Here is a 27,119-nt window from a genome sequence, read left to right on the forward strand (position 1 = left end):
CTTAACGTTGTAGTTATGTTCCTGAAAAATGCGACTTTAAGCGAAACGATGGTAAGCAAATCCAATTTCCCCATAAGAATTAATGTAAATGGGGGGGTTAGGTTCCAGGGAAATTTTTTTCACCACACACACACACACACACACACCGTTTTAAACAAACAATTTCATACCGTACACAGCAATGATGATGGTGAAGCTTGGTTGAGGTGGTGAAGTCAGAGGCTGGGATATTTCCCAGGGAATGCCTTACTGCTAAATGATGAACTAGTACTCGGCTGAGCCCTCAAGGTTAACACGTTGTTAATGTAGCCTCACACTCTACAAGGCAGCACAAATGGAGGGAGGGGAGACAGCATGGCAGACAGAGACACACACTCTGTGTGTGAGAGATGCAGAGAGAGAGAGAGATGCTGACCCCACTCTAAGTACATTGCCTTTTTAAGTAGATCAGCAAGTTGAGACAGCAACTGCTGCCAGCAAGCTCCCTCCGTCCTGAGCCCTGTCCTGTCCCCGCCCTGCTCTATGGAGATGGGGTAAGCGGGGGGCAGGAGCGGGGGGGAGGGGGACACCCTGACATTAGCCCCCCTCTTCCCCTCCTCCCCTGCACAGCAAGCAGGAGGCTCCCAGGAGCAGCTCCAAGGCAGAGGGCAGGAGCAGCACATAGCAGTGGGGGGAGGGACAGCTGAACTGCCCGGCAATTGATAGCCTGCTGGGCAGCTGCTGCACAGGGAACTTAGGGAAGCTGGGAGCTGATGGGGGGCTGCAGGTCCACCCTGGTTCCAAGCCCCCACCAGCTAGCTCCAATGAGCAGCTCTTTCTGCAAGCAGTGGACAAAGCAGGCAGCTGCCAAACAACGTTATAAGGGAGCATTGCGCAACTTTAAATGAGCATGTTATCTAATTGATCAGCAATGTAACAACGTTAACTGGGATGACTTTAAGTGAGGAGTTCACTGTACTTCATTGGGTGCGGGGTTGCTCAGTGCATCGAAAAATCTTGGCCACTTGTATTTTGGTGTCATAAATATGAATTTAGGTGCCTGATTTTAGGCACCCAAGTTTGCAAATTTTTACCATAATGAGTAACACGGGAATATCATATTTATGAATCACTTTTAAATTTAAATACATTGGTCACTTTACTGCTGGTCTCATGTGTAATATTGACAATTCAATGAGCATATACAATAGGTGTATTTAAAATCTTCCACTGGTGTGAAAGATTCTGTCGGTTTTAATGTAATTTCCTTTTTGAACCTATAAAATCTCTTAATCTGGTGGAACTATGTAAGGGTGCCAGATATATGGTGTTGCCTCATATACTTGGTATGTGTTAAGGAAGCATTGACACTGGTAAAGGGAAACAGAAGGGCATTTTACGTTGTTGTTTTGGTTTTTTTATATATATATACTACCCTCCTATTGACTGCCTTCACAAAGTTGAACTTTCTGTCTGTACTAATTTTGACCTTTTATCATCTTTTTTTTATATTGATATTTTCTTGCAGTTTCAATGGAGTGGAATTACTATGACAATTTTTAGTTTGGTTACTTCCCTGGTTTTGTAACTGCAAAATTGAAGAGATCTAGTTCTGTGAATAGGGTAAAATACGTCACCTCTACTAGTTGAATGGCTTTGCAGAAACTAAGAATTATGGATTCTCTTACACCAATCACCGTGAAAGCTCTGAAAGCTTGTTTCTAGTGTGTATTTTTCCATGTCACTAGATGACTATATAGAGTGTTTTGCTACTTGTGAGAGAGAAAACAACCTCCGGCAACAGTTCGAGGTTTTTGCATTGAGAGGTTATATAGTGTCTCTGATTTGAGCCTGAGGAAAGAATTTGGAGGATTTTAGACACAGACACATTCAAACTGTAAGTGCCACTGGGGTTTTCCCAGCTCTGTGTGGAAGAAAGAGAGGGTTTTGCCCCATGTTCCAAGGATACCACCCAGACCTGTTCAGATTCTGGAGGATCCATTAGAGGCACATAGCTATATGTGCAAGTTGTTCTGGAGTCTCCTGAATCAATGCATCCACTAGCCATCTTGGCTTCTCCCCATCTCTAGTCAGAGCAGCCTACTTTGGGGGCTGTGCTGATTGGCTGCAGGCTTCCTAGCAGAGTGAAAATTTTCTACTACTATGGTTTGGGGTAGGAGAAGTGTCTCAAAGCCCAGGCTCCAGCCTGAGCCCAAACATCTACACTGCAATTTTTAGCCCTGCAGCCCAAGCCCTGCAAGCCCGAGTCGGTTCACCCAAGCTTTGAGACTTGGTGCCTCGGGTCTTTCATTGCAGTGTAGACGTACCCACAGTGAGTCAGTAGCTGAGCTCATAGTAGGACTCAAGAGTTCCTGATTCTTTACTCTAGACCATGTTGTATGGAATCTGGAACAGTGTAACTTCTATTATTTTTTCTCACTTCCAGTTGTTTTGACATCTGGTAAATATAGGTTAACCTATATTATCTGTGCCTCTGCTGAATATGACCTGCAATGGAAAAAAATGTGTATATACTTCTTTTTAATGCACTATGAAAAAAGCGGGAAAGATGTTTTTCCACTGTTTTCCCCCTTTTCTCCCTCCTGCTCGTTGTTAACTATAGACACATTAGGAATGTCAAGTCTTGTCTTCCTGGTGTTTAGTGGCAGTCTCCACTGGGAAGGACCCAGAAAAATGTATTGAGAGCTTCTCAGCTCTTAACTGAAGAGCTGGGGGTGGTAAAAATTCAACAAATAACTTTTCTTCCAACTGTTTTTAGGCATTTAATTTACATAGGGATTAACACAAAACAAGGAATTTTAAAGTCTGAATAAAAATTCCTCCTGAACACAGTTAAGTAGATTTCACTTTTTTGGTACTTGTGATGTCATTCATGTATTTCTTAATTATTCATAGTGTCTTCCAGGAAGAGCAAATATAGGAGCTGAATTTCTAATGTAAAGGCAAGCAGAATGTATTAATTTTAATAACATTTTCTGCTTTCTTCATTCATCAGAATGAAGCAAGTAAAAAAGTACAAGCCCATTTATTTTTTCCTTTGCAGGCCATCTTTAAGATAACTTAAATAAATAGAAATTTAGAATCAAGAGGTCAGGATATATTTTGAGTATGACTAACTTGATATTGTCATATGATATAGCAGTAAATTTGCCCAGATAAGAAGTATTCAAATCCAAATTTAACTAGAACAGAACTAAAACTGATGGACTGCACTGTTACTGCGTATAATATTTTTTAAGCAGTTTGATAATAACAAATAATCTGTTGCAGGACTCGCCTTATTTTCAGTCAGCTTGGGTATGAAGATTACTGTGCAGTTAACATACAAATTTTAGGTTCTGAAGATACATATGGACCCCATGCTAAAAAGAAAATAGATGATGTAAGTACTAAGCACAAGAATATGAAGCCTTTTCTGACCCATTTTAATTCCCCCATGTTATCTTTATGTAACTTTTTAAAGAGATTACTTACTGGGGGAAATTCCTGAGCTGACAACATCTTGCAAAGACTTTTGCACGTGCCTAACTTTGATGTTCACGGGTCTACACATGAACCTAATGTGAGTACTCAAATGTTAAGTAATGAGTAAATCTTTGTAGGATTGAGACCTTGCTGTGCAACAAATACATTGTTATGAAATCTAAAGAAACACTTTTTAACTTATGTGTGTGTGTAAATAAATATCTGCCCAAGAGCAAACTTCATAATAGTAGGAGTTCTTCTGATGTGATCACATATTACACCTATTTAAATTATATTAAAATACTTTAAAAGAATGTTAAGGCTACACAGTTAAGCATTCAGAAGTTAGGAAATACCAGAATTAAGGTTGCCTTAATTAGGCCCCCTTGTGTATATGCATTATGATAGTCTTTAATTACATGATAATGTGCTGTGTTGTGACTTGTTAAATTCATATGTACAGATTTGACTGGTAGCCATAGTGGGTGCAACTACCACGCATTTGCTGCAACTAAATCCACATATGAAGGTCTGTAAAAGACAGCAATAAATCTTGAGTTAAGTCATACACTTAAATATTTAGGTTGTGTGGCTTGTTCCAAAACAGTAGCATCTAATTCTTCTTTGTCAGTTGCAAAGTCTTGCAAAATTCCAAGATACATGTTTGGCAAAGCTCAGTCTATGAATCTGATGTGAGGAATGTGTCAGTATTTTAAAATTGCTGAATATATATGTTTATAGGAGACAAGAACATGTGTTATGTAGAAAGTTAATAAACTGTTTATGAAGAGTCAATTTGCACAATAGAACTAGGTAACTTATCAGTGTAACTGTTTATTTTAATGTTTATGCTTAACTTCATTCTGCAGTGCAGCAAAACTCCCTCTGCTAAATCAGAGGGTAATGCTTATGTGGCGGACCTATGCCTTCCCTTTCCAGGATCATATGCTCTGATTCTCTATTTTAAACACACACAAACTGTATTAAATAATATTACTAAGGTCAACCTCTCAGAAGTTAGGAAATGTCAGAATTAAAGTTGCCTGTGCATTATGGTGCTGTCTTTAATTACATGATATAATACTCCCCCCCCCCCCCCCCCCCGGACCCATGTTCTCAGTTAGTACACAGAATGGAGGGTGCTCACTTAATTAGCAGCTATTCAGTATTTTTGTTTTCTACTCCTTGTTCCATCTGTAGCCCTCACTTCTTATTTACTGTACAATATTAAAATCCTGCTCTAAAGACAGTATTATTAATTTCTTCATGAGCTTTTCTATGGCGCTCATCATTATAATATCTGAGTGCTTCATAAACATTCATTTATTTTTGCAACACCGCTCTGAGATGAGTGGCTATTATAATCCCCATTTTACAGATAGGGAACTGACACACGGAGAATATAAGATCATCAAACCCCCTGGTCTCAACTCAAGTAGCCAAAAAAATGAAGAACACATGATTAGTTACTATCTGTCGAAAGGTTAGCTTAAGCGAACTGCTTAGCATCACATAGAAAGTTTTTGGTAGAGACCAGGATAGAATCTAGTTCTCCAGAACAACATTCAGCTGCCTCAACCTAAGACCATCCTTTCTCTTCCTACAATCCCCTGCCTTGTTCACTACACATCTTCCAAGTTCTGGAACAAATTATGCAGTTGTCCTACAGAGAGTTTCCTTCACTACTTATTCATCCTCAGAGCAGGTCAATACCATGCACTGAATGAGGCAGAGATCCTATGGAAAAAATATGTGATTGTGTAACTAGAGATGTTGTCATAGTGCATATGTCCAGGGGGAATGAACTGAGTTTGCAAAGGCAACTTTAATTCTGGCATTTCCATATTTTTGAATGCTTGACTTTAGCTTGGAACCTTAATGGTCTTTTAAAGCAAATTACAAAAAAAAACAAAACAGAAATTTCATCATTTGGCACCATATTGACACCTACCTGGTTCATCAACAGGGTTGGAACTCTTAGATCTACCCCATAGACCTCTGGCACTTGAGCTAACAAAATAACTGATAGCCATAGTAGATTATCATCCTTTAAGGAAACCAGCACTCCAATGGAATGAGAAACTGAAACTGAGCAATCTTGAGTTCCATTTCAGGCTCTGAAGGGAAGAATGCTCTAGAGGGCATAGACTCTTCTGCCTATTTCCCACAGGTGTAACTTCTTCTTCACTTTCCATTCCAACCTGTCCTTGACTCAGTCTTGACTCTTCCCCACCCTTGGCTCAGTCCCATTCTCCTCACCTAATTAATTCCAGTCTCCATTCCTCATGGTTCTCATCTCAGCCCCAGTCTCCTTGCCTAGTCTTCTCCTTTGTCCTAGTCCATACATTCCCAGTTTTTCCTCACCACCAGATCATTGTCCCCAGTTTCCTTGTGCAGCCAATCCCAGCCCTCCCCCCCTTCTGGCTCCTCCTTTTCGAAGTCTTATAATGTGGCCAAATTTTGGCAGATTTTCATGGGGATGTCAAAAACACATCCCTGACACAGGCCATTCCCCTACCAAATTTCAAATCCCTGCTCCAAAGCATGGGGGCACAAGAACGTCTCAAAGAAAAGGTCATCAGAATTTTTAAGCATGGACAAAACATATTTTTCCCTAGCTTTGTTCTTGGAAATGACTCAACCATTTTGGCTGAAATTAAAAATATGTATATATTTACTCAATTTGAGGCACACACCTGGCATGGAAAATGTCAGCCCAAATAGTTAGTTTGGCTAAGTTATAAACAACTGAAAACAGGGTCTTGTAATTGGAAATAGGCAACCTTAATAATAGGCAGTGCTACTAGCCCTGCATATATCAGCCTCAGGTGGAGGAGAATGATGTCAAGGGAAGTATTAAACATGCAGTGGCACTGACATGGGTGGCATGGCTTGAACACTGCTGGTAGTTTCTAGCCAGGGAGATTGGATGGGGCCTATTGGGGGGGGAGGATAGCTCAGTGGTTTGAGCATTGGCCTGCTAAACCCAGGGTTGTGAGTTCAGTCCTTGAGGGGGCCACTTAGGGATCTGGGGCAAAATCAGTACTTGGTCCTGCTAGTGAAGGCAGGGAGCTGGACTCAATGACCTTTTGAGGTCCTTTCCAGTTCTAGGAGATAGGATATCTCCATTAATTTATTTATTTATTTTATAAGATTTTGTGGGTGGCGTATGCAGAGCTGCTTGGGATGGGGGTGAAAATGTAAAAGCAGACATTTGTGGATCTTGACCCCCTCTTGGCCTCCCACTAGGGCCACGTAGGTTACTGTAGCCCCTGCAAAGCTCCTGGGTGGAAGTGGACAGCACCAGTGGGGAGATTGCTCTTCTTTAAAGGGGGGGGGAGACCCAAAATTTTGTTGAGGATGGTAGAAATTTCAGGGGATGGCTTTTCTGCCCCTACCTTATGATTACCAGGAGTATTAAAGCTGAAAGGGCCAAGAACTCATTTGTACTCCCTTGTTGACAATTCAGTTTCTGAGCTGTTAACTATAAACAGTGCTCTGTGGACTGTGCAACCATTCAGTCTGCCCAGGTGTCAAGTTGGACAGAGAGTAATATACTTCCCTATTGGGAAGGTATTGTTGTTTTTGTTTGTTTGTTTGTTTGTTTGTTTGTTTGTATTGCAGTAGTGTCCAAAGCCTCATTGTAGATCTTACAATCTAAATTTAAGATGAGAGACAAGATGTCTGTATGATAGACGTGATAATAGTGAAACAGTTATGTCTGGTATAATTAACACAGTCACAGCACACACCCCTGGATAACCATTGAGCCTACTTTCCATAAATGTCTGCTGAGGTGGGTGGAGTGAGGAGAGAGGGGTTTGGCTGCATGAGCACAGCATGGTTATGGTGCCTTTCTTCAGGTTTCAGGTTAGCCTCTGTAGTTTTCAAGCCAAGGCATAATGCAGATTTAGCCAGGCCCAATGTCTGTAGTTAAAGTTTTGCATACTTCCTACAATATCTGTTCTGAAACTGTTTCTTTTAGGCCAAGTATTGTAGCATCAACTAGTCTTTAATTTAGACATATCAATCACACTTTACATTAAGAGTACGTATATAAATAGTTTTTATTAAGAAGTAATAAATGATTAAATAGATATTATAAGCATGTTATAGATATGAATATTATATGTCATAGGTGGTTATAAGCAACCATTGAACTCAATAACAATTGATTAATCATTTACTGAAACATCTGTTAATTGTTTATTAATGCTCCACATACTGTTTATATACATATCCTTAATATAGGATATGACTGAAATATTTAACTTTGTCTAGCTAGCACTTTTTGCTAAATAGGTGTCCACTAGATTTTTAAACATGACCATGTAAATCTGGATGTATTAATAACTATGCAGATATACTATACATCAGCAGTTCCCAACATTGGATTAAGGCACTGAAAAAGACAGCAATTTTGTGTTTTTTATTTTTTAGATCACTGCAGCATCCTTTATCTGAAGGCTAGGAAGTAAGCATAAGGCTAAATGGAAATATAAAAGGAATATTGAAGGCCTGATATAGTCCAGAAACAGATGTTTTATTTTGCATAGACATGTTTCCTACTAATTACCAGGCGACTTAATTGCACTAATTTAGTCCCTAAGTCTTGAAGCTATGGATGTGAAAAATACATTCCTTGTTAAATTTGAGCTGGAGGCTCCCTCCTGTTCTGTGTAGTAACAGGTCTTAAGAAGATGCCTGAAGATTGCTGCTTTGTTTGATTTTTTTCAGTTGTATAAATGTGGTCAGAGCACCGGCTGTTGGTACACTTTATAAAATATATCCTTAAAGTTTGCCCTCGTGGCACACTATCACATGTAATGGGAGCTATGAAAAATTGACTTTGTAATTTCAATTCTGTTTTGATAACTCTTAGTAGGGCTTGTCCTACATGGGAAGTTAAGCCGAATTAACCATTGGTGCCGAATTAACTATTGGTGCATTAAAACTCCTGTGTGGGTGCTTTCGTTCAGAGGTAAAGTGGTCTAAGAGCTTGTCTACATAGTGCCACAATGTGGACTGCAGGGGTGTGAACTGTAGAGTGCTCTGAAGTGTTGCGCTGTAACTGTCCCATGTGGACCCTTTTGGCTCGAACTAAAAGATTCTTAGTTCGTATTAACGTAGTCATGGGACTATATCAGTGCTTTAGCTAGTACACTAAACTAAAGTGAATTAAGGCCACTTTACTTCTAAATGAAAGTGTCCACACAGGGGTTTAATGTGATTTAACTTACACACTTTAAATTTGCAGCTTTAATTCATTTGGCTTCACTTTCCTGAGTGCACCAGTGTAGACATGCTCTTAGAATAGGAGAGGGTGAAAATGTCCCAACTTTATAAACAGGTAGTTAATTAGTTCAGGCTTGTATCAATCAGATACCTGTGTTTGAGTAAAAGGCTGAAAAAAGAAAGTCAAATTATTATAATTTTATTATGAAAGCTTATGGTTGGGTGATTTTAGCTGTAGAGTAGCTGAATCATTGATCTTAATGTCTTGAATGTGATAACAGTGGAATGAATTAATTGACTTGATCGCCTTATTTAGCAAGTTTAGGTTGCTTAACAATTAAAGGTAATTTTTACAAATGAATTCATACTGTCTCCTCTTGTTCATTAAGAACCTGATGCATAGTCCATTGAATTCATAGGAGTATTTCCGTGTAGTTTAGTGGGGATTGGATTGAGCATTACAAGAAGGTTCCAGAGATGATGGCACTGCTAGGGCATTGGGTAGTCTATAGTGTGTTTGTCCTTTGACTGAAGAGCGCATTTGGGTGCTTTTCTAGGTTTTTTTCTCACAGCATTAATATGCTCCATGTGCCCTCCATTCATCCCAAGGGAATGGGCAACAAATATGATCTGGGACATCGTAGGTTTTGATGTGAGAAGACATTAAAAATGTTGGGAAAGAAGAAGATTAAGAAAAGTTGAGACTATTTAATAATGGGTAGCATAAAGAAAACTAGTAAAACTTTCCTATTTACTTTGCCCATTGATAATATGATCAAGTGGGGCCTCTATGAAATTATAAGGCAACAAATTTTAAAATTTATATATGGAAATGCTTTTAAAATCAAATCACAGTCCAGTTGTAAAACTCATTGCCACATAATCTGATTGAGGTAGATGCTGCATCTTTGAAAAATGTAAACACTAGCTTGGATTTTAAAAAAGCTAAACAAAAAAAAAAAAGATACTTGTCAATCTTCCAGCATCAGTCATAAGCTGTGTCATGCTGTCTGGATTGCCTCACAACTGAGAGTGCCTACCTCAGGGCAGACTCTCAGAAACCAGAGCAGACACCCCAAGCTGATGGGTGTATTCTGTAATTCGTTTTCACCAAGCCAGCAACAAATGTGACCTCCTGGATCATTATACCAGTCTTACCAGAATCCTGGTAATAGCACCAAGCAAATGCTTTCTCTGGGGAAAGTAAACTGTTTCTGTTAGTTCTGAAAATATTATCAGTGTGTGTAAACCCTGCAGTGGGCATCTAGCAGTAGGGAAAACTAACATACTGTAGCAATCAGATGTTTCCTGAAATGAGCCACAGTGGTGCATATTTCAAATACTGTATCTTGAGAGGTACTGGGCTGTGTATCAGCTATGTGATTTTAAGCACTAGGGAAGTTCCCTAGTGGTATATTAATACAAACCCAAGAGTATCTTATTTGTTAGTATCAGGGGGTAGCCGTGTTAGTCTGTATCCACAAAAACAACAAGGAGTCCGGTAGCACCTTAAAGACCAACAGATTTATTTGGGCATAAGCTTCCGTGGGTAAAAACACACTTCTTCAGATGCATGGAGTGAAAATTACAGATGCAGGCATTGTTATACTGACACATGAAGAGAAGGGAGTTACCTCACAAGTGGAGAACCAGTGTTGACAGGGCCAATACAATCAGGGTGGATGTAATTCACTCCCAGTAATTGATGAGGAGGTGTCAATTCCAGGAGAGGAAAAGTTGCTTCTGCAATGAGCCAACTACTCCAGTCCCTATTCAAGCCCAAGTTAATGGTGTTAAATTTGCAAATGAATATTAGTTCTGCAGTTTCTCTTTGAAGTCTGTTTCTGAAGTTTTTTTGTTCAAGTATGGCTACTTTTAAATCTGTTATAGAATGTCCAGGAAGATTGAAGTGTTCTCCTATTGGCTTTTGTATGTTACCATTCCTGATATCCGATTTGTGTCCATTTATTCTTTTATGTAGAGACTGTCCGGTTTGGCCAATGTACATGGCAGTAGGACATTGCTGGCATATGGATGGCATATACCGCATTAGTAGATGTGCAAGTGAATGGGTCCCTGATGGTGTGGCTGATGTGGTTGGGTCCTCTGATGGTGTCACTAGAGTAGATATGAGGACAGAGTAGGCAACGAGGTTTATTATAGGGTTTGGTTCCTGGGTTAGTGTTTCTGTGGAGTGGTGTGTAGTTGTTGCTAATGCCAGTAGGTACCTAGTCCTTCCTGCTTCACGGGGAGCTTTTGTATTATAAACGATAGGACTGATGATATTTTTTTTCTAAATAACATGGATTATTCAACTTTCACGCACAGAGCTATCCAGGCCTGATCTTTGATGTTTACGAGGATTGTAGTGGGGGACTCCCCATTTTGGGGAGAGGAGGAATCCCTGACCTCTTTGTGGCTGTGAAGGAGCCATCTGGGTTTCCACCGACAGCATTAGGATCATTGCAACCTCCCCCCCAGCCACTGGCTTGCTACCTGCAACTGAGCCAACTCCTCCTGTGAGTTACTAGTGCAGCCTCTAGCTAAAAGGGGGGAAAAGCTCAGTGAAGGAGCTGACAGGCTGCTGAAATATGGGTGGGCAGAGGAAGCAGGAACATGGTCTCCCCATTTACTCAGAGCAGTTCCCTGTGAGGAAGAGAAAAGGTAATAGTAGACTGGCAGAAGAAGTGTACGACCGAGTACCTGTTGGGGAGGAGGAAGTTAAAGGAAGGGTAGACCCTAGTGAGCAGAGATGGTGCCTTCTTCTCTCTAGGGTCCTGCAGGGATGATTCTAGTGGGAAACGGAAATAAAATGTGGAAGAGACAACTTAATGAAGTAAAAAGCAAAAAGGGCATTGAACAAACAGAGAATGAAGATAATCTCTGACTGGTTTGGCTCCACTTTTTTGGATTCTCCCTTTTTGGTTGCTTTACTTCTTTTCTCTGCCCATTGTTTGCTAGAATATATCATGAGTCTAATATTCTTTATGCACAACATTCCAGAAGCAGAGTCTAAAGCACTATGGGTTTTGTAGAAACTAATAATATGTTTAATATTTAATGTTGGTGTGTTTTCATAGAACATCTCTTTTCCCTGTGAAAATTTCTTTATAGCAAAAGGACAGAAGAAAATGGAAATGAGAAAAAACCCTCCTCGTCTTGAGAGGCCAAATCCTGCTCCTGTTTGAATCAATGAGAGTTTTGCCATTGTGATAAATGGGATCATGATTTCATGTGAACTTATCAAATAAACTTTTAAAATTTTTCTCCATGTTCACTAACAAACAGAGTAAATCTCTTAGCAAAACTAGGTTTGAGACACAAACACAGCAGTGAAGAAGTTTGTATAAGTCTATCATGACCTTGGATAGACCTAGAGGGGTTGCAAGAAGAACTTAGCATGAACTGTAAATTATATAGCAGGGGTCAGCAACCTGTGGCACGCATGCCAAAGGTGGCATGCGGGCTGATTTTTAGTGGCACGCTGCTGCCAGCCAGGGTCCCAGCCGCCGGCCCTGCTCAGCCTGCTCCCAGCGTGGATTACGGAACCCCAGACCAGCAGCGGGATGAGCCGCTCGGCCCCTTGCCAGCCAGGGTCCTGGCCGCCGGCCTCCCTCAGCCTACTGCCAGCCTGGATGGATGGAACCCAGGCTGGCAACGGGCTGAGCGGGGCCAGCAGCCAGGACCCCAGACCGGCTGCGGGATGAGCCGCTCAGCCCACTGCTGGCCTGGGGTCCTGGCTGCCGGCCCCTTGCCAGCTGGGGTCCCAGCCACCAGCCCCTTGCCAGCTCGCTGCCGGCCTGGATGGATGGAACCCGGATCGGCAGCAGGCTGAGCGGGGCCGGCGGATGGAACCCGAGACCGGCAGTGGGCTGAGCGGCTCAGCCCGCTGCTGGTCTGGGGTTCCATCTGTTGCCCGCGCTGCCGGTCTGGCACGCGAAACCTTAAATTAATTAAGACTTGGCATACCACTTCCCAAAGGTTGCTGACCCGTGTTGTATAGTATAGCTGACTATCAGGAAGAGGAAATATTTCACAACACTTTATAATTCCATGTGAGAAAAATCTGAGCTGTAGGGTTATAACTTTGTGCAATCCCATTTCATATAAAAAGTAGAAACATTTATTATTGTTCCTAGGGAACTGAGGATGGTATATTAGATTTGTATTCCAAATAACTGATATAGGGCTTAGTACTGGAAATTTGATCAAAAGGGTAGAATCAAAGCTGACCCAAGCATTTACCTTACTGAAGAACATAAATTCCCACTTGAAAAAACACAGGTATAGCTGATTGCTTGTGGTTAAAAAAAGAAACCTAAAGCTGACAGAGGCTGTCATTGAAATGAGAGTAAAAGCAGAAAACTATCAGAGGAGGCTGGAGAAGGAATCTCATCCCAGCTGCAAAAAAGGAGAGTATTTAGAAATGCTGTGTTTAGGCAGATACAATTAGGGATTACATCTGCACAAGACAAGCAAAAATTGTTAAGTATAAAAAGAAAAACATACAATAGAGAGGGGGGTTTTGGGGGGGTTTTTTGTATTTTTTTTAAAGGTGAAATCCTGGCACCATTGAAGTCAATGGGAGTTTTGCCATTGACTTCATGGGAGCCAAGGTTTCATCCTAAAGCTTTCGCCAAAGTGTAGACCCCAATAGAGGATCCTCCAGTGGCAGAAAGTCCATTTCAGGACAGACTTTGCAGAATGAAAATTGAAGTGAGAAGTGGGTATGGTTGGCCTGGGAAGTGGAGTATGGCTAGGGAGCTAGAAGAAGGTATGGGAGGGTGGAGTCAGTGCATTGACTTAATGTGTCCCCACAGCAGTTTCTGCCAGCAACATAAAAATAACCATACTGGGTCAGACCAAAGATCCATCTAGCCCAGTATCCTGTTTTCCGACGGTGGCCAATGCCAGGTGCCCCGGGAGGAAATGAACAGAACAGGTAATAATCAAGTGATCCATCCCCTGTCGCCCATTCCCAGTTTCTGGCAAATAGAGGCTAGGGACGCCATCCCTGTCCATCCTGGCTAATAGCCATTGATGGACCTATCCTCCATGAATTTATCTAGTTCTGTTTTGAACCCTGTTATAGTCTTGGCCTTCACAACATCCTCTGGCAAGGAGTTCCACACGTTGACTGTGTGTTGTGTGAAAAAATACTTCCTTTTGTTTGTTTTAAAACTGCTGTGTATTAATTTCATTTGGTGACCCCTAGTTGTTGTGTTATGAGGAGTAAGTAACACTTCCTTATTTACTTTCTCCACACCAGTCATGATTTTATAGACTTCTATCATATCCCCCCTTAGTTGTCTTTTTTCCAAGCTGAAAAGTCCCAGTCTTATTAATCTCTCCTCAGACGGCAGCCGTTCCATTCCCCTAATCATTTTTGTTGCCCTTTTCTGAACCTTTTCCAATTCAGTATACCTTTTTTAATATGGGGTGCCCACACCTGCACTCAGTAATCAAGATGTGGGCATACCATGGATTTATATCGAGACAATATGATATTTTCTGTCTTATTATCTATCCTTTTCTTAACGGCTCCCAACATTTTGTTCGTTTTTTTGACTGTCGCTGCACATTGAGTGGATGTTTTCACAGAACTATCCACAATGACTCCAAGATCTCTTTCTTGAGTGGTGACAGCTAATTTAGACCCCATAATTTTATATGTATAGTTGGGATTATGTTTTCCAATGTGCATTACTTTGCATTTATCAACATTGAATTTCATCTGCCATTTTGTTGCCCATTCACCCAGTTTTGAGAGATCCTTTTGTTGCTCTTCACGGTCTGCCTGGGGCTTAACTATCTTGTGTAATTTTGTATCATCTGCCAATTTTGCCACCTCACTGTTTACCCCTTTTTCCAGATCATTTATGAATATGTTAAATAGGACTAGTCCCAGTACAGACCCCTAGGAAACACCACTATTTACCTCTCTCCATTCTGAAAACTGACCATTTATTCCTAGCCTTTGTTTCCTATCTTTTAACCAGTTACCAGTCCATGAGAGAACCTTCCCTCTTATCCCATGACTGCTGACTTTGCTTAAGAGCCTTTGGTGAGGGACCTTATCAAAGGCTTTCTGAAAATCTAAATACACTATAATCACTGGATCCCCCTTATCCACATGCTTGTTGACCCCCCTCCCCAAGAATTCTCGTAGATTGGTGAGGCATGATTTCCCTTTACAAAAAACATGTTGACTATTCCCAAACAAATAATGTTCATCTGTATGTCTGACAATTTTGTTCTTTACTATAGTTTCAACCAATTTGCCCGATACAGAAGTTAGGCTTACCAGCCTGTAATTGCCGGGGTCACCTCTAGAGCCCTTTTAAAAAATTGGTGTCACATTATTTATCCTCCAGTCATTTGATACAGAAGCTGATTTAAATGATAGGTTACAGACTACAGTTAGTAGTTCTGCAATTTCACATTTGAGTTCCTTCAGAACTCTTAGGTGAATACCACCTGGTCCTGGTGACTTATTGCTGTTTAATTTATCAATTTGTTCCAAAACCTCCTCTAATGATACCTCAATCTGGGACAGTTCCTCTCATCTGTCACCTAAAAAGAATGGCTCAGGTTTGGGAATCTCCCTCACATCCTCAATCATGAAGACTGATGCAAAGAATTTATTTTGTTTCTCTGCAATGGCCTTATCTTCCTTGAGTGCTCCTTTAGCACCTCGATCATCCAGTGGCTCCACTGGTTGTTTAGCAGGCTTCCTGCTTCTGATGTACTTAAAAAAATTAATTTGCTATTACTTTTTTAATCTTTGGCTAACCGTTCCTCAAATTCTTTTTTGGCCTTCCTAATTGTATTTTTACACTTCATTTGCCAGGGTTTATGCTCCTTTCTATTTTCCTCACTAGGATTTAACTTCCACTTTTTAAAGGATGCCTTTTTGCCTCTCTCTGCTTCTTTTACTTTGTTGTTTAGCCATGGTGGATCTTTTTTGGTTCTCTTACTATGATTTTTTTAATTTGGGGTATACATTTAGGGTTGAGCCTCTATTATGGTGTCTTTTAAAAGTTCCCACACAGCTTGCAGAGATTTCACTTTTGGCACTGTACCCTTTAATTTCTGTTTAACTAACCTCTTCATTTTTCTGTAGTTCCTCTCTCTGAAATTAAATGCTACAGTGTTGGGTTGCTGTGGTGTTTTCCCCGCCACAGGGATGTTAAATTTAATTATATTATGGTCACTATTACCAAGCGGTCCGGCTATATTCACCTCTTGGACCTGATCCTATGCTCCGCTTAGGACTAAATCAAGGATTGCCTCTCCTCTGGTGCGTTCCAGGACTAGCTGCTTCAAGAAACAGTAATATAAGGTGTCAAGGAACTTTATCTCTGTATCCCATCCTGAGGTGATATGTACCCAGTCAATATGGGGATAGTTGAAATCCCCCATTATTACTGAGGTTTTTATTTCAATAGTCTCTCTAATATCCCTGAGCATTTCACTGTCACTATCACCATCCTGGTCGGGTGGTTGGTAATATATCCCTACTGCTATATTCTTATTATTTGAGCATGAGATTCTATGGTGCAGTTTGGTTCATTTAAGATTTTTACTTCATCTGATTCTACACTTTCTTTCACATTTAATGCCACTCCCCCACTAACGCGACCTGTTCTGTCCTTCCGATATATTTTGTACCTTGGTATTACTGTGTCCTATTGATTATCCTCATTCCACCAAATTTCTGTGATGCCTATTATATCACTATCCTCATTTAATACGAGGCACTCTAGATCACCCATCCTATTATTTAGACTTCTAGCATTGGTATATAAGCACTTTAAAAACTTGTCACTTTTTAGCTGTAATTGAATGAGACTTTTTTTCATTTGACTGTTTCTCATCAGATCCTACCTGTATTTTATTTTCCATACTCTCCTCCTTAGTAGGACATAGAGAATATCCATTAGTAGATCCTCCCCTAAGGAATGTCTCTGTCTGAACCACGTGCTCCTCCGCATCTGTTGGCTTTCCCCCAGCCTGATGGATTTTTAAAAGTGCCTTCATCTTATGAAACTACTGAGGAAAGAGGGCACAGTGTTTTCATTGCCCTCTTCTCCATGAGTGAATCCCTCCGGGCACAGCAGGCTCTCCTCATGTAGGGTTTGAGCCTGGCCCATTAGCTTTGACCCCACAATGTTTTCAATAGGTTCAAAAGGAGACAAAAATGAGTTTGCCCACCCCAATTTGAAAGTGAAGTAAGTGTTTCTTTTACTTAAATACTGGTTGAGATCAAATTAAATTCAAAAGTTCTCTAAGATATATTAGAATGCAACCCCAGGCTTGAATGTCATTGGATGCACATGGTTATAGTGCTTAGTAATATTGTATAGTGATTGGCTTTCTGCAGTGTCTCAACTGCAATAGTGGTAGTTCACTTTTGTATGATTCTACATGTTTAAATTTACTAGAACTCTGTATGTAAGTTAACCTTTGCATATCATTCTTGAACCCATTACTCATAATATTTGCAAATAGGGTCCACGGGAAGCTGTTATCTGGCTTGCTGTACACCATAAGCAGAAAAAGGCTGTGGAAATCTTCTCCAGAGAGATTGCACCAGCTGGAACTGGAATGGGTAAATATTCACTACTTTCTCTTAGTATCTGCCACTTAGTTTGTCGTTGTTGTTATTGTTTATTAATATTGTGATAGAATCATTAATATTGTGATAGATTTGGGGATTGGTCCTGCTTTGAGCAGAGGGTTGGACTAGATGACCTCCTGAGGTCCCTTCCAACCCTGATATTCTATGAACACAAAGACCCAGTTGGTGTCCCATGGTGCTATGTGCTGTATGAACACAAACTTGAACGTATACTTTGCTGAAATGGGGCCTAAGATATTAACAGACTTTTCAAGTGTTGATTTTGTTTGGAGATTCACCTTTTACTCCTCCCATGTTTCTCAGCATTTCTGCTGCTGCTACCTTTTAAAAAAAATTTTTTTTATTAAGGCAAAGTTGCTATAAAATGTTAACATACTACATTGTACATTATTTATTCAGGATCAGGTTAATATTCAAAGAATCTGGCTAAAGATTCTAGCGGGGTGGATTTGATTTAAATCACTAATCAGGAAGACTCGATTTAATCATGGATTTCTCCATAAAAATGCATTCTTGTTGGTTGTTATAACCTTAATACATATTCTTCACATCTCAGAGATAGATGTAGGTTTCATTTTTAGAAGGTACACACTATACATTTTTAAAATGATTTATTTTGAAAAATTTTCAGATTAGTTTTACAGCGATATCAGAAAATGAATAATTGAAACTATAGAAAATGATGGTGCTCTTGAAGGTGGATAGTCTTCAGAATCCTGTATGTTAAGGATGGATTCTCATAAAATAAGTCAATGCAGTTATTTAATTATTATTACTATACTGCTCATTTAGTATTACTCATTGCATTCACTGACACTCAGTACTACTTTAGAGGTGAAATTGTAAAAGGAAGATCTGCCTATTTCAGCTATTTATTTTTCATTGCAACTGCATCTAAAATGATAGTACCATAGAGTATTTTTTGCTCAAACATGAGAATTCAAGAATAGTCCAGAAGGAAGACAGGCAGTCCTTAAGAAAGAAGTATGAAATAAAAAAGTTTACCAACCTGAAGATCCTGCATGTTCAGACATGTTCCTTTCATCATCTTCAAAGCAGCTTCCTCCTGAGAAGGAACACTTCTCATGATGTTGTTTCATTCGGGAACCAGGCCTTGCATTTCTTTGTTGCACTGTTTGCATTTTGCACACATGCCTGTCTTACCCACAGGTAGAGGAACTTCATTAAAATATTCCCCAACTGGGTCTCTTTTACAGCCTGCTGCCATTATAGGTTTTCCCTTCTAGTGAGAGAATGATATGGTAGATCTCAAATCAGTGAAGGCTATACTCAGAAAGACCTCAAGAATTCTGGAATATGCTGCTCAAACAGCTTCACTTTTGTTTCTACTGCCTGTCCCTCCCTTCTCACATTTATTTCCAGATTTCTTCTCCTTGTCCAGATCTATTCCACCGCCAACAATTTTCTATTCATTGAACTTTTTGAAACTTTGTACTTTTAGAGAGAGGTAAGGGATTGACTCTGTGTACACAAATTTGCAGAGGGACAATAGGATTGAGGTCTGTTATTTCTCACCTCTATTTATTTATTTATTTAAAACATTTTTTCTGTTAACAAGCATGTTATCTCTGGAGACACAAATCCACAGATTGAGAACTGCAAAACTAAGCATCTCTGATGGTATCTTCTAGACTGAGCACTGAGTCTCATTGGGTAGATAGAAAGATTAACCTAAATAATCTATACAGAAGCCCCTGGAGCCCCATAAAATTGGGTCCCTAATCCATGAACTATTGGAACTCATTTACAAAACTTTTCTTAAACATTACATGAATATATTGTCTCATACTATAGAATTAGACTTTATAATCCCTATTCTGTGATGAATTATCTTTGAGCTATAATGTATCTCAATTAAAACTATCTTTAGATAGGTTTTTTCCTCAAAAATCTGATTTCAATAAATCCGATTTTATTTATTTATTTATTTATTTATTTTAAATCAATGATTTTTATCCACCCTGGATTCTAGGTTGCTGGTTGGGGAGCCCTCCTCATCTGGGTATTCATAGTTTTTCTTTCTGTCCACTTTTTATTGCCTTTCCACATACCTGTACAGCTATATGCTATATCTTTATTCTGTTACACCACATCCTTAGAAAACTCACAAATATCACTTTCACTAGAGGAATGGTATTTTTCTAGCAGAATTGGATTACATACTGCCATTTTGCTAGTGAAATAACATTTGTATCAGAAGATTAGTAACTCCTAGAGCAGGGGTCAGCAACCTGTGGCACGTGTGCCAAAGGTGGCACGTGGGTTGATTTTTAGTGGCACGCTGCTGCCAGCCGGGGTCCCAGCTGCCAGCCCTGCTCAGCCTGCTCCCGGCCTGGATTACGGAACCCCAAACCAGCAGCGGGATGAGCCGCTCAGCCCCTTGCCAGCCAGGGTCCCGGCCACCGGCCCCCCTCAGCCCACTGCCGGCCTGGATGGACGGAACTCGGGCTGGCAGCGGGCTGAGCAGGGCCAGCAGCCAGGACCCCAGACCGGCTGCGGGATGAGCCACTCAGCCCACTGCTGGCCTGGGGTCCTGGCTGCCGGCCCCTTGCCAGCCGGGGCCCCAGCCACCAGCCTCTTGCCAGCTCGCTGCCAGCCTGGATGGATGGAACCCGGACCGGCAGCAGGCTGAGCGGGGCCGGCGGACGGGACCCTGGCTGGCAGGGGCCGGCAGACGGAACCCAAGACCGGCAGCGGGCTGAGCCACTCAGCCCGCTGCCGGTCTGGGGTTCCATCTGCCGCCCGCGCTGCCGGTCTGGCACACGAAACCTTAAATTAATGAAGACTTGGCACACCATTTCCCAAAGGTTGCTGACCCGTGTCCTAGAGTGTGGAAGGCTATTTACTACGCACTTAATACCAAGTTAGTGCACAGATCCTTGTGAATGGCTAATTACTTGTAATTTGTTTAATATGATTCACTATCAGTTAGAACGATATGGAATTTTTGTTTAATATAATAATTGCTACATTGATAATGATGTGAATAATTCTTTACTTGCTATTACAGGAAGGTCCAAACCTAGCCCCTGATATTGCAATAGGATATGCATGGGCAGACTTTTGCATCCATGCAGACTCCCATTGACTTTCCGATTGTGTCTACTGTAGTAAAACAGCATAAAACTAATCTGATATTAACACTTGAATATAATGAGTTTGCAGTACATTTTATCTAGAGCCTGATTCATTCCATTGGCTTCTGAGGTAATGGCAAAATGCAAGGATTTCATTACACGTCAGCATTGTCAGTGTACTCTGGATATATTGGAAATAGTTTCTTAAAGATGAAAGTTTCACATGACTACTATAAAAATTCTTTACATGCTTATAACAACAGTCAGTTGTGTGTTTAATTTCATATGACTGGGAGTTCCAGGATGTTTGTAATGGGAACAATCTTTTCTGTCCATCTGCAATTTTATTTACTGACTTGTTCTTTAATGTATTCCTTGAGAAGACAGTCCTACATATTAAGTGTGAGCATTGAGTTTCAAGAAATCCTGGCAGCAAGACACTGATCTATAACATTTTAGAAAGACTGTATTTTTAGCCTATTTTGTAATTGGTATGCAGGGGTCACCTGAACCTTGTTTTGAAACAATGCAGATTTCCTCTCCTAGTTATCCCCTTGTCCTAGAAAATCCTTGGTATTAATTTCTAATAAGTTTTATTTGATTCCCTTTTGACTTTAGTATACAGATCTGTGATGAATTTTTATTGTCATGTGCTAATATTAACAACAAGGGCCAGGTAGTCCTATCCTAGGGCCTCTTTGTATCATCTGAGTGGTACATAGTAGTTGTAAAGCTGCTCTAAAAAAGGTAGCTGAGGATTTCTCTGCAACTCCTTCTCATTCCCCAGCATTTGGGCATGCCAGGGCATATCTGGAATGAACTATGGTTGGCATAATAGCCTCTGGCCTATGGGATTGTTACAAGGAGCTCTTCTCCTGCCTGTCGGGCCTTTCTTCCTACTTCCCCAGGGCCTCCACTTCTCCTCCTCCACAGACTGTGCAGTCCAGGTCAGATAGGATGCAAGCTGCAGGGATTTTGAGAGGAGTTTGGGGCCCTGGATTCACAGCCCAGGATTCACTGCCCAAGCCACAGTTTGGGTCTAAATGGGGAAGTTAGACAGTAACAGTGCAGAGCACTGTACTATCACCATAGCCTGTACTTGGGCAGTGAATCCAACACCCCAAACCCCCCGCACTTGCCTTCTATCAGACCTTGACTGTGCAGTCTGCATATGGGCCACAGGGGTGGTACAGAACTCCTTGAGGTTGCTACTACATAAGAATTGTGAATACAGAAAACCTATGCTGTGTTCATATATATGTGTGTATATATATATACACACACACACACACACACACATGCACCCGTAGCTGTGTGCTTTGCATACCAACACTCTCTATATGTGAGTTTCCACCAGGGCCAGCGCAACCCATTAGGCGACCTAGGCGGTCGCCTAGGGCAATAGAATTTGGGGAGCGGCGACCGCAGCGGCCGGATCTTCGGCCACCCCGGTCGTCGTCGGTATTTTGGGGGCGGGACCTTCCGCTGCCTCTGTCAGGGGCGGCATTTCGGGGCGGGACCTTCTGCTGCCTAGGGTGGCAGAAAAGCTGGCGGTGCTCCTGGTTTGCCACTGACACCAGCCAACCCCAAAGTGCTGCTTTTGAAAAGCAGCTCAAGTGATCCCAAAAACTGTTACTTTTTTTGTAAATGCTGGAGAGACTCCTAGCTTTAAAGTGATGCACTCTTTTACATAGGGCTTTATTTACTGAAAATCTACCCTCCCTTTCTCACCTGAATTTAAAAGTCCGGTATTTCAGATTCCATTATGTAGTAACAGTGGGTGTACGTGGATTTTTTCCCTTTAATATTGATACTGTTCTATTTAGGCTGCTAATTAGTCTTATTTTTGTTTTAATCAGGCAGGTCATATTAGTTAAAGTATGCAGAGCCTGTTTTACTAATTAATTTAGGATTTTGCTGTTTGGCTGATTTACCTGTAAGAAGTAGAGCTTATCCAAAACATCCAGTTACTTCCAGGTAACTTGCAATAGATCAAATTTACAGAATACCTGGATTTTTAAACTTTAGTTACATGAGCTGAACCTGGAACATTTCTATTTTCATGACAACTTTGGAATATTGAGCAAGGTTTTTGTTTGTTTGTTTTACTTTGCAACTGAATGATTAATACAACCCTAGTTTTTCAGTGCATTCAAAATTAGATATTTGTGCATGTGAATATACTGTACAATTTCCTGTTGCCTTTTCAGCGGTGTGGAGATATGAGTAATGCAGTGTTTGTTGATATTAAAGTTGTGTTTACAGAGGCAGGGTCAGTGTGTGGTCACTGTCTGCAAATAATATATTTTTCTGCCAGTTAGAACACAATGCAGGACTCATAAGGAAATATTCCTATATAAGATATAAAAGGTTTTGCAAGTATTAGGGATAATTAATAGTTTGCAGATGTAGTTTGCTTCCAGAAAAAAAATATAGAGAAATAAGGTAACCTTTTATTGTTGTTTGGGACAAAATATTGTATTTACTTTACTTTATTATTAAAGTCTTCAAACATACAATTTTGTAAACAAGGAATTCAGACATAACTGACATGAACTCACCCTTTAGTTTCATTATTTCAAATGTTTAAGTGTTTCCGTTGTTTAATGGAATGAAAAGCTAATAAATATCACCTCCAGCAATGTAACATAGCTGATAGACTATGTACGTTGTCTCCTTAATACCTTTCTCTGTCTTTTATTCATTGAATGAAGAAAGGCTGATTGAATTTTAAAATAATTTAATGTTTATAAGACCTGAAGTTCATGCATTTATACTTGTCTTTCCAAATTCTTAATCTGAGTCTCTTATCATCTAAAGCAACTATTGTCTAAGAAAACCCTGTTTGCAGGCTGCAATCTTGGAGTTTTATAATGTTGCAGTTTCTTCTTTCAAATAATTCTCCAAAGAATAAAAAAGGCCAGAATGCTGAGTTACTCAGGATATTGAAGTAAGGATAGAGTGTGTATATTATCAAAATCCTTGAGATTAACAGTGAGCTGTGATTGTCAGAGTGATCCAGGGTGATTGGCGGGCCTCCTAACAGCTTTCATTACCAGAGCTTCTGGAAAAGAAGCAGGCAAAGAAATCGGATGGAAGCTTAAGCGGTGTGAGTTGGACCATCAGATTGTTGTTGTTTTTGCTTTATAAAAGAAACATTTGACCCTTTACATGTACATGTGCAGGAAATATGCTGTTTTACCTGCAGAACAGCTGCTAAACCATATTTAAGAACAATGCAAATTCAGAATACTTTGGGGCTATAAACAAAATTTCTTCTTTCCTCTTGCCAGGCGGGAAGTGTATAATTTATGACCTCCTAACTTAAACCCCTGCTTGCTGTGAGTTTTTGAGTATAGCAGAGGCTGTTTACAGACTATGCAATTCATACCCCTAATACCACAGCAGCTTATTACTTGAGAAGGGCATTCCCAAATGTTAGTTTAAGTATGCTTTATACATATGACTTCTTTCCTGAAATGATTTGACACAGTAATGTGTTTCATTTACCATTATAAAGTGTGTACATTCTGGGGTGGATTTTCAAGTTATTGCATGCTGCTTGTGTATGTAAAATAAAATTTAATATAAATGTTTATTAAAATGACCCACTGAGCCCAGTGTATGTAGAGAATGGGTTAGAAATAATTGCTTGGTTGATCTTGAATGCTTTATGGTACCTATAGGACTAGGGGTATCCACTGCTAAACTGTCTTAAGGCAGCAGAAACTGCTTTAGATACTACTTAAGGCTCTATCTCTAACAAGATTACACAAGTGTCCTCTTTCCACCGCACAGACCACAAACGAGCCTCTCTCTACTGCTCTGGGGAGCAAAGTAAATCCTTGCTAGTGTCCTGTGCAGTCAAAAAAGGTAGAGAAGTCAGCTCTGGTGACCAGTTGCTCCCCTATCCCCCCACCCCCACCCACTCCCAAAAAAAGAAAGGGAAAATGTAGGCTTTTGGCCTACACAGTGGAGATTGAACCAGCGACATCCACGCTAAAATTATGAGCTGCTACAGCTTGAGCTAGAGCGCCAATGCTTTATAGTTGAGGGTTATAACAACTCAGATCCTCTGGCACAGAGGAAGACCCTGTAGCACATTCTCCAATGGGTTACATACTTCCTAACATTTACGGAACCAGGCAGGAGAGGTTGAATTGCAATAACCTGACCTGTCCAAGATATGAACCTGCCTAGAAGCTGCTGTAGATTCTTGCAAGAAAAGCTGCCAGGGAACAGGTGGATGATCAGGGATTGTCTGTGATGCTGGAGTTAAAAATAAATCAGATTGTAGTCCTCAGTGCTATAGAAAAAGAGAAGCAAACTGAATCAATTTAAAATAGAGACAATTCAGAAACAGTATGCTGAAAAATTAAAATGACTTGATGCAGTTTCAGGAAAGCATGGAGGAAATTAAAAATCAACTCCCTGTGAAAAATCTGTCACCCACACGCCAGAAAACAGAACCAGGTTTTAAAAAAGACTTTGGCAGCTCTCTGCAAAAGGAATAGGTTAAGCCTGAATTTTGTCTGAGCAGTCAAATTGAAAGTGGGATTCAAAAGAGGTACACTGAGGAAGAGATAATGGAAGCTGTAATCAGGCCAGTTTGCCCAGGTCTCAGCCTCAGAAACTCCTTAGAGGGAAAACTGATCTGAGCCTATCAAAACTGAGTTGGATGTTAAGGTTCTATTAAGACTAATTTACTAGGAGTAGCCTACATTTGGCATCTAATACCCAGGCAGCAAAAGAGAGTAGGTAATTTATTTGGAAAGACATCTGAGGTGTGCCATTTCCTCAATAAAGTAAAACTCAAGCCTTATGGGATACTGGGGCACAGGCATGCTTGGTCTCGAGTAAATCTCGATTATCAGTGAGTAAAATGATAATCTCCCACAAACACATCTTAGAAAGCTTGACATTATTGGAAATGGAAGATGGGCTTGATTTTAGAGCAGCCTATAGAATCAAATCCCTTACAAAGAGTGGATTGAAGTCCAGTTTTAATTAAGCAAAAATTATGACATCTAGACTGTTCCTGTGCCGGTCAGTCCACACAAATTAGAGAACGTAATCACTGGCTACCGTGTTATTGAGCAGATAGTCAAACATGATTGCTGCAATTCACCTTATGAGGCATCTAACCTTATTAACTATGGGTCTGTCTACACTACAAAATTAGGTCGAATTTATAGAAGCCGGTTTTATAGAAATCGGTTGTATACAGCCGATTGTGTGTGTCCCCACATAAAATGCTCTAAGTGCATTAAGTCGGCGGACCGCGTCCACAGTACCAAGGCTAGCGTCGACTTCCGGAGCGTTGCACTATGGGTAGCTATCCCATAGTTCCCGCAGTCTCCGCCGCCCATTGGAATTCTGGGTTGAGATCCCAATGCCTGAATGATGCAAAACTGTGTCGCGGGGGGTTCTGGGTACATGTCATCAGGCCCCTCCCCCTCCGTCAGAGCAACGGCAGACAATCGATTCGCGCCTTTTTACCTGGGTTACCTGTGCAGACAACATACCACGCCAAGCATGGAGCCCGCTCAGCTCAGCTCAGCTCACCGTCACCATATGTCATCTGGGTGCCGGCAGACATGGTACTGCATTGCTACACAGCAGCAGCTAATTGCCTTTTGGCAGTAGACGGTGCAGTATGACTGGTAGCCTTCATCGGTGATCTGGGTGCTGGCAGACGTGGGGCTGCATTGCTACACAGCAGCAGCCCCTTGCCTTTTAGCAGTAGATGGTTTATTACGACTGGTATCCGTCGTCGTCATACTGCAGTTCGATCAGATGATGGCTGAAACTCCGTATGTCCCCCAGTCATATTCTGCTGCCTTCCCAATGATGATGGCGGCTATTAGTCGTAGTACACTATTTTCTGCCAAGCACCCAGAAGATGCCGAGGGCTATCAGTCATGCTGCACCGTCGGCTGCCAGCTTAAGATGTAAAAAATAGATTTGTTCTGTATTCATTTGCTTCCCCCTCCCTCCGTGAAATCAACGGCCTGCTAAACCCAGGGTTTTGAGTTCAATCTTTGGGGGGGCCATTCTGTGTGACAGTTGTTTGTGTTTCTCCCTGATGCACAGCCACCTTTGTTGATTTTAATTCCCTGTACCTGTACGCCATGTCGTCACTCGCCCCTCCCTCCCTCCGTCAGACAATAGTTTCGCGCCTTTTTTTAGACCAGACGTCATAGCACTGGGATCATGGAGCCCGCTCAGATCACCGCGGCAATTATGAGCACTATGAACACCACGCGTATTGTCCTGGAGTATATGCAGAGCCAGGACATGCCAGAGCAAAACCAGGACCAACCGATGAGGCGATTGCAGCGCGGCGACGAGAGTGATGAGGAAATTGACATGGACATAGACCTCACAGAAGGTACAGGCCCCAGCAGTGTGCAAATCATGGTGTTACTGGGGCAGGTTCATGGCGTGGAACGCCGATTCTGGGCCCGGGAAACAAGCACAGACTGGTGGGACCGCATCGTGTTGCAGGTGTGGGATGATTCCCAGTGGCTGCGAAACTTTCGCATGCGTAAGGGCACTTTCATGGAACTTTGTGACTTGCTTTCCCCTGCCCTGAAGTGCCAGAATACCAGGATGAGAGCAGCCCTCACAGTTGAGAAGCGAGTGGCGATAGCCCTGTGGAAGCTTGCAACGCCAGACAG

The 27,119-nt window shown here is 41.2% G+C and overlaps 1 protein-coding gene across 1 annotated transcript in view; it reads left to right on the forward strand.

Annotated features, from left to right (window-relative positions):
- LOC112105438 overlaps window positions 1-27,119 on the forward strand; it is a 110,203-nt gene that overhangs the window by 31,168 nt on the left and 51,916 nt on the right. The window contains exons 12-13 of the mRNA XM_024198235.3: window positions 3,271-3,382; window positions 17,212-17,311. Coding sequence (XP_024054003.1) covers window positions 3,271-3,382; window positions 17,212-17,311 — 212 coding nt within the window. The remainder of the gene's footprint in view (window positions 1-3,270; window positions 3,383-17,211; window positions 17,312-27,119) is intronic.

The sequence above is a fragment of the Terrapene carolina genome, unplaced genomic scaffold (genome assembly GCF_002925995.2).
Source record: "Terrapene carolina triunguis isolate 2854851 unplaced genomic scaffold, T_m_triunguis-2.0 Scaffold66, whole genome shotgun sequence".
Lineage (NCBI taxonomy): Eukaryota > Metazoa > Chordata > Testudines > Emydidae > Terrapene > Terrapene triunguis.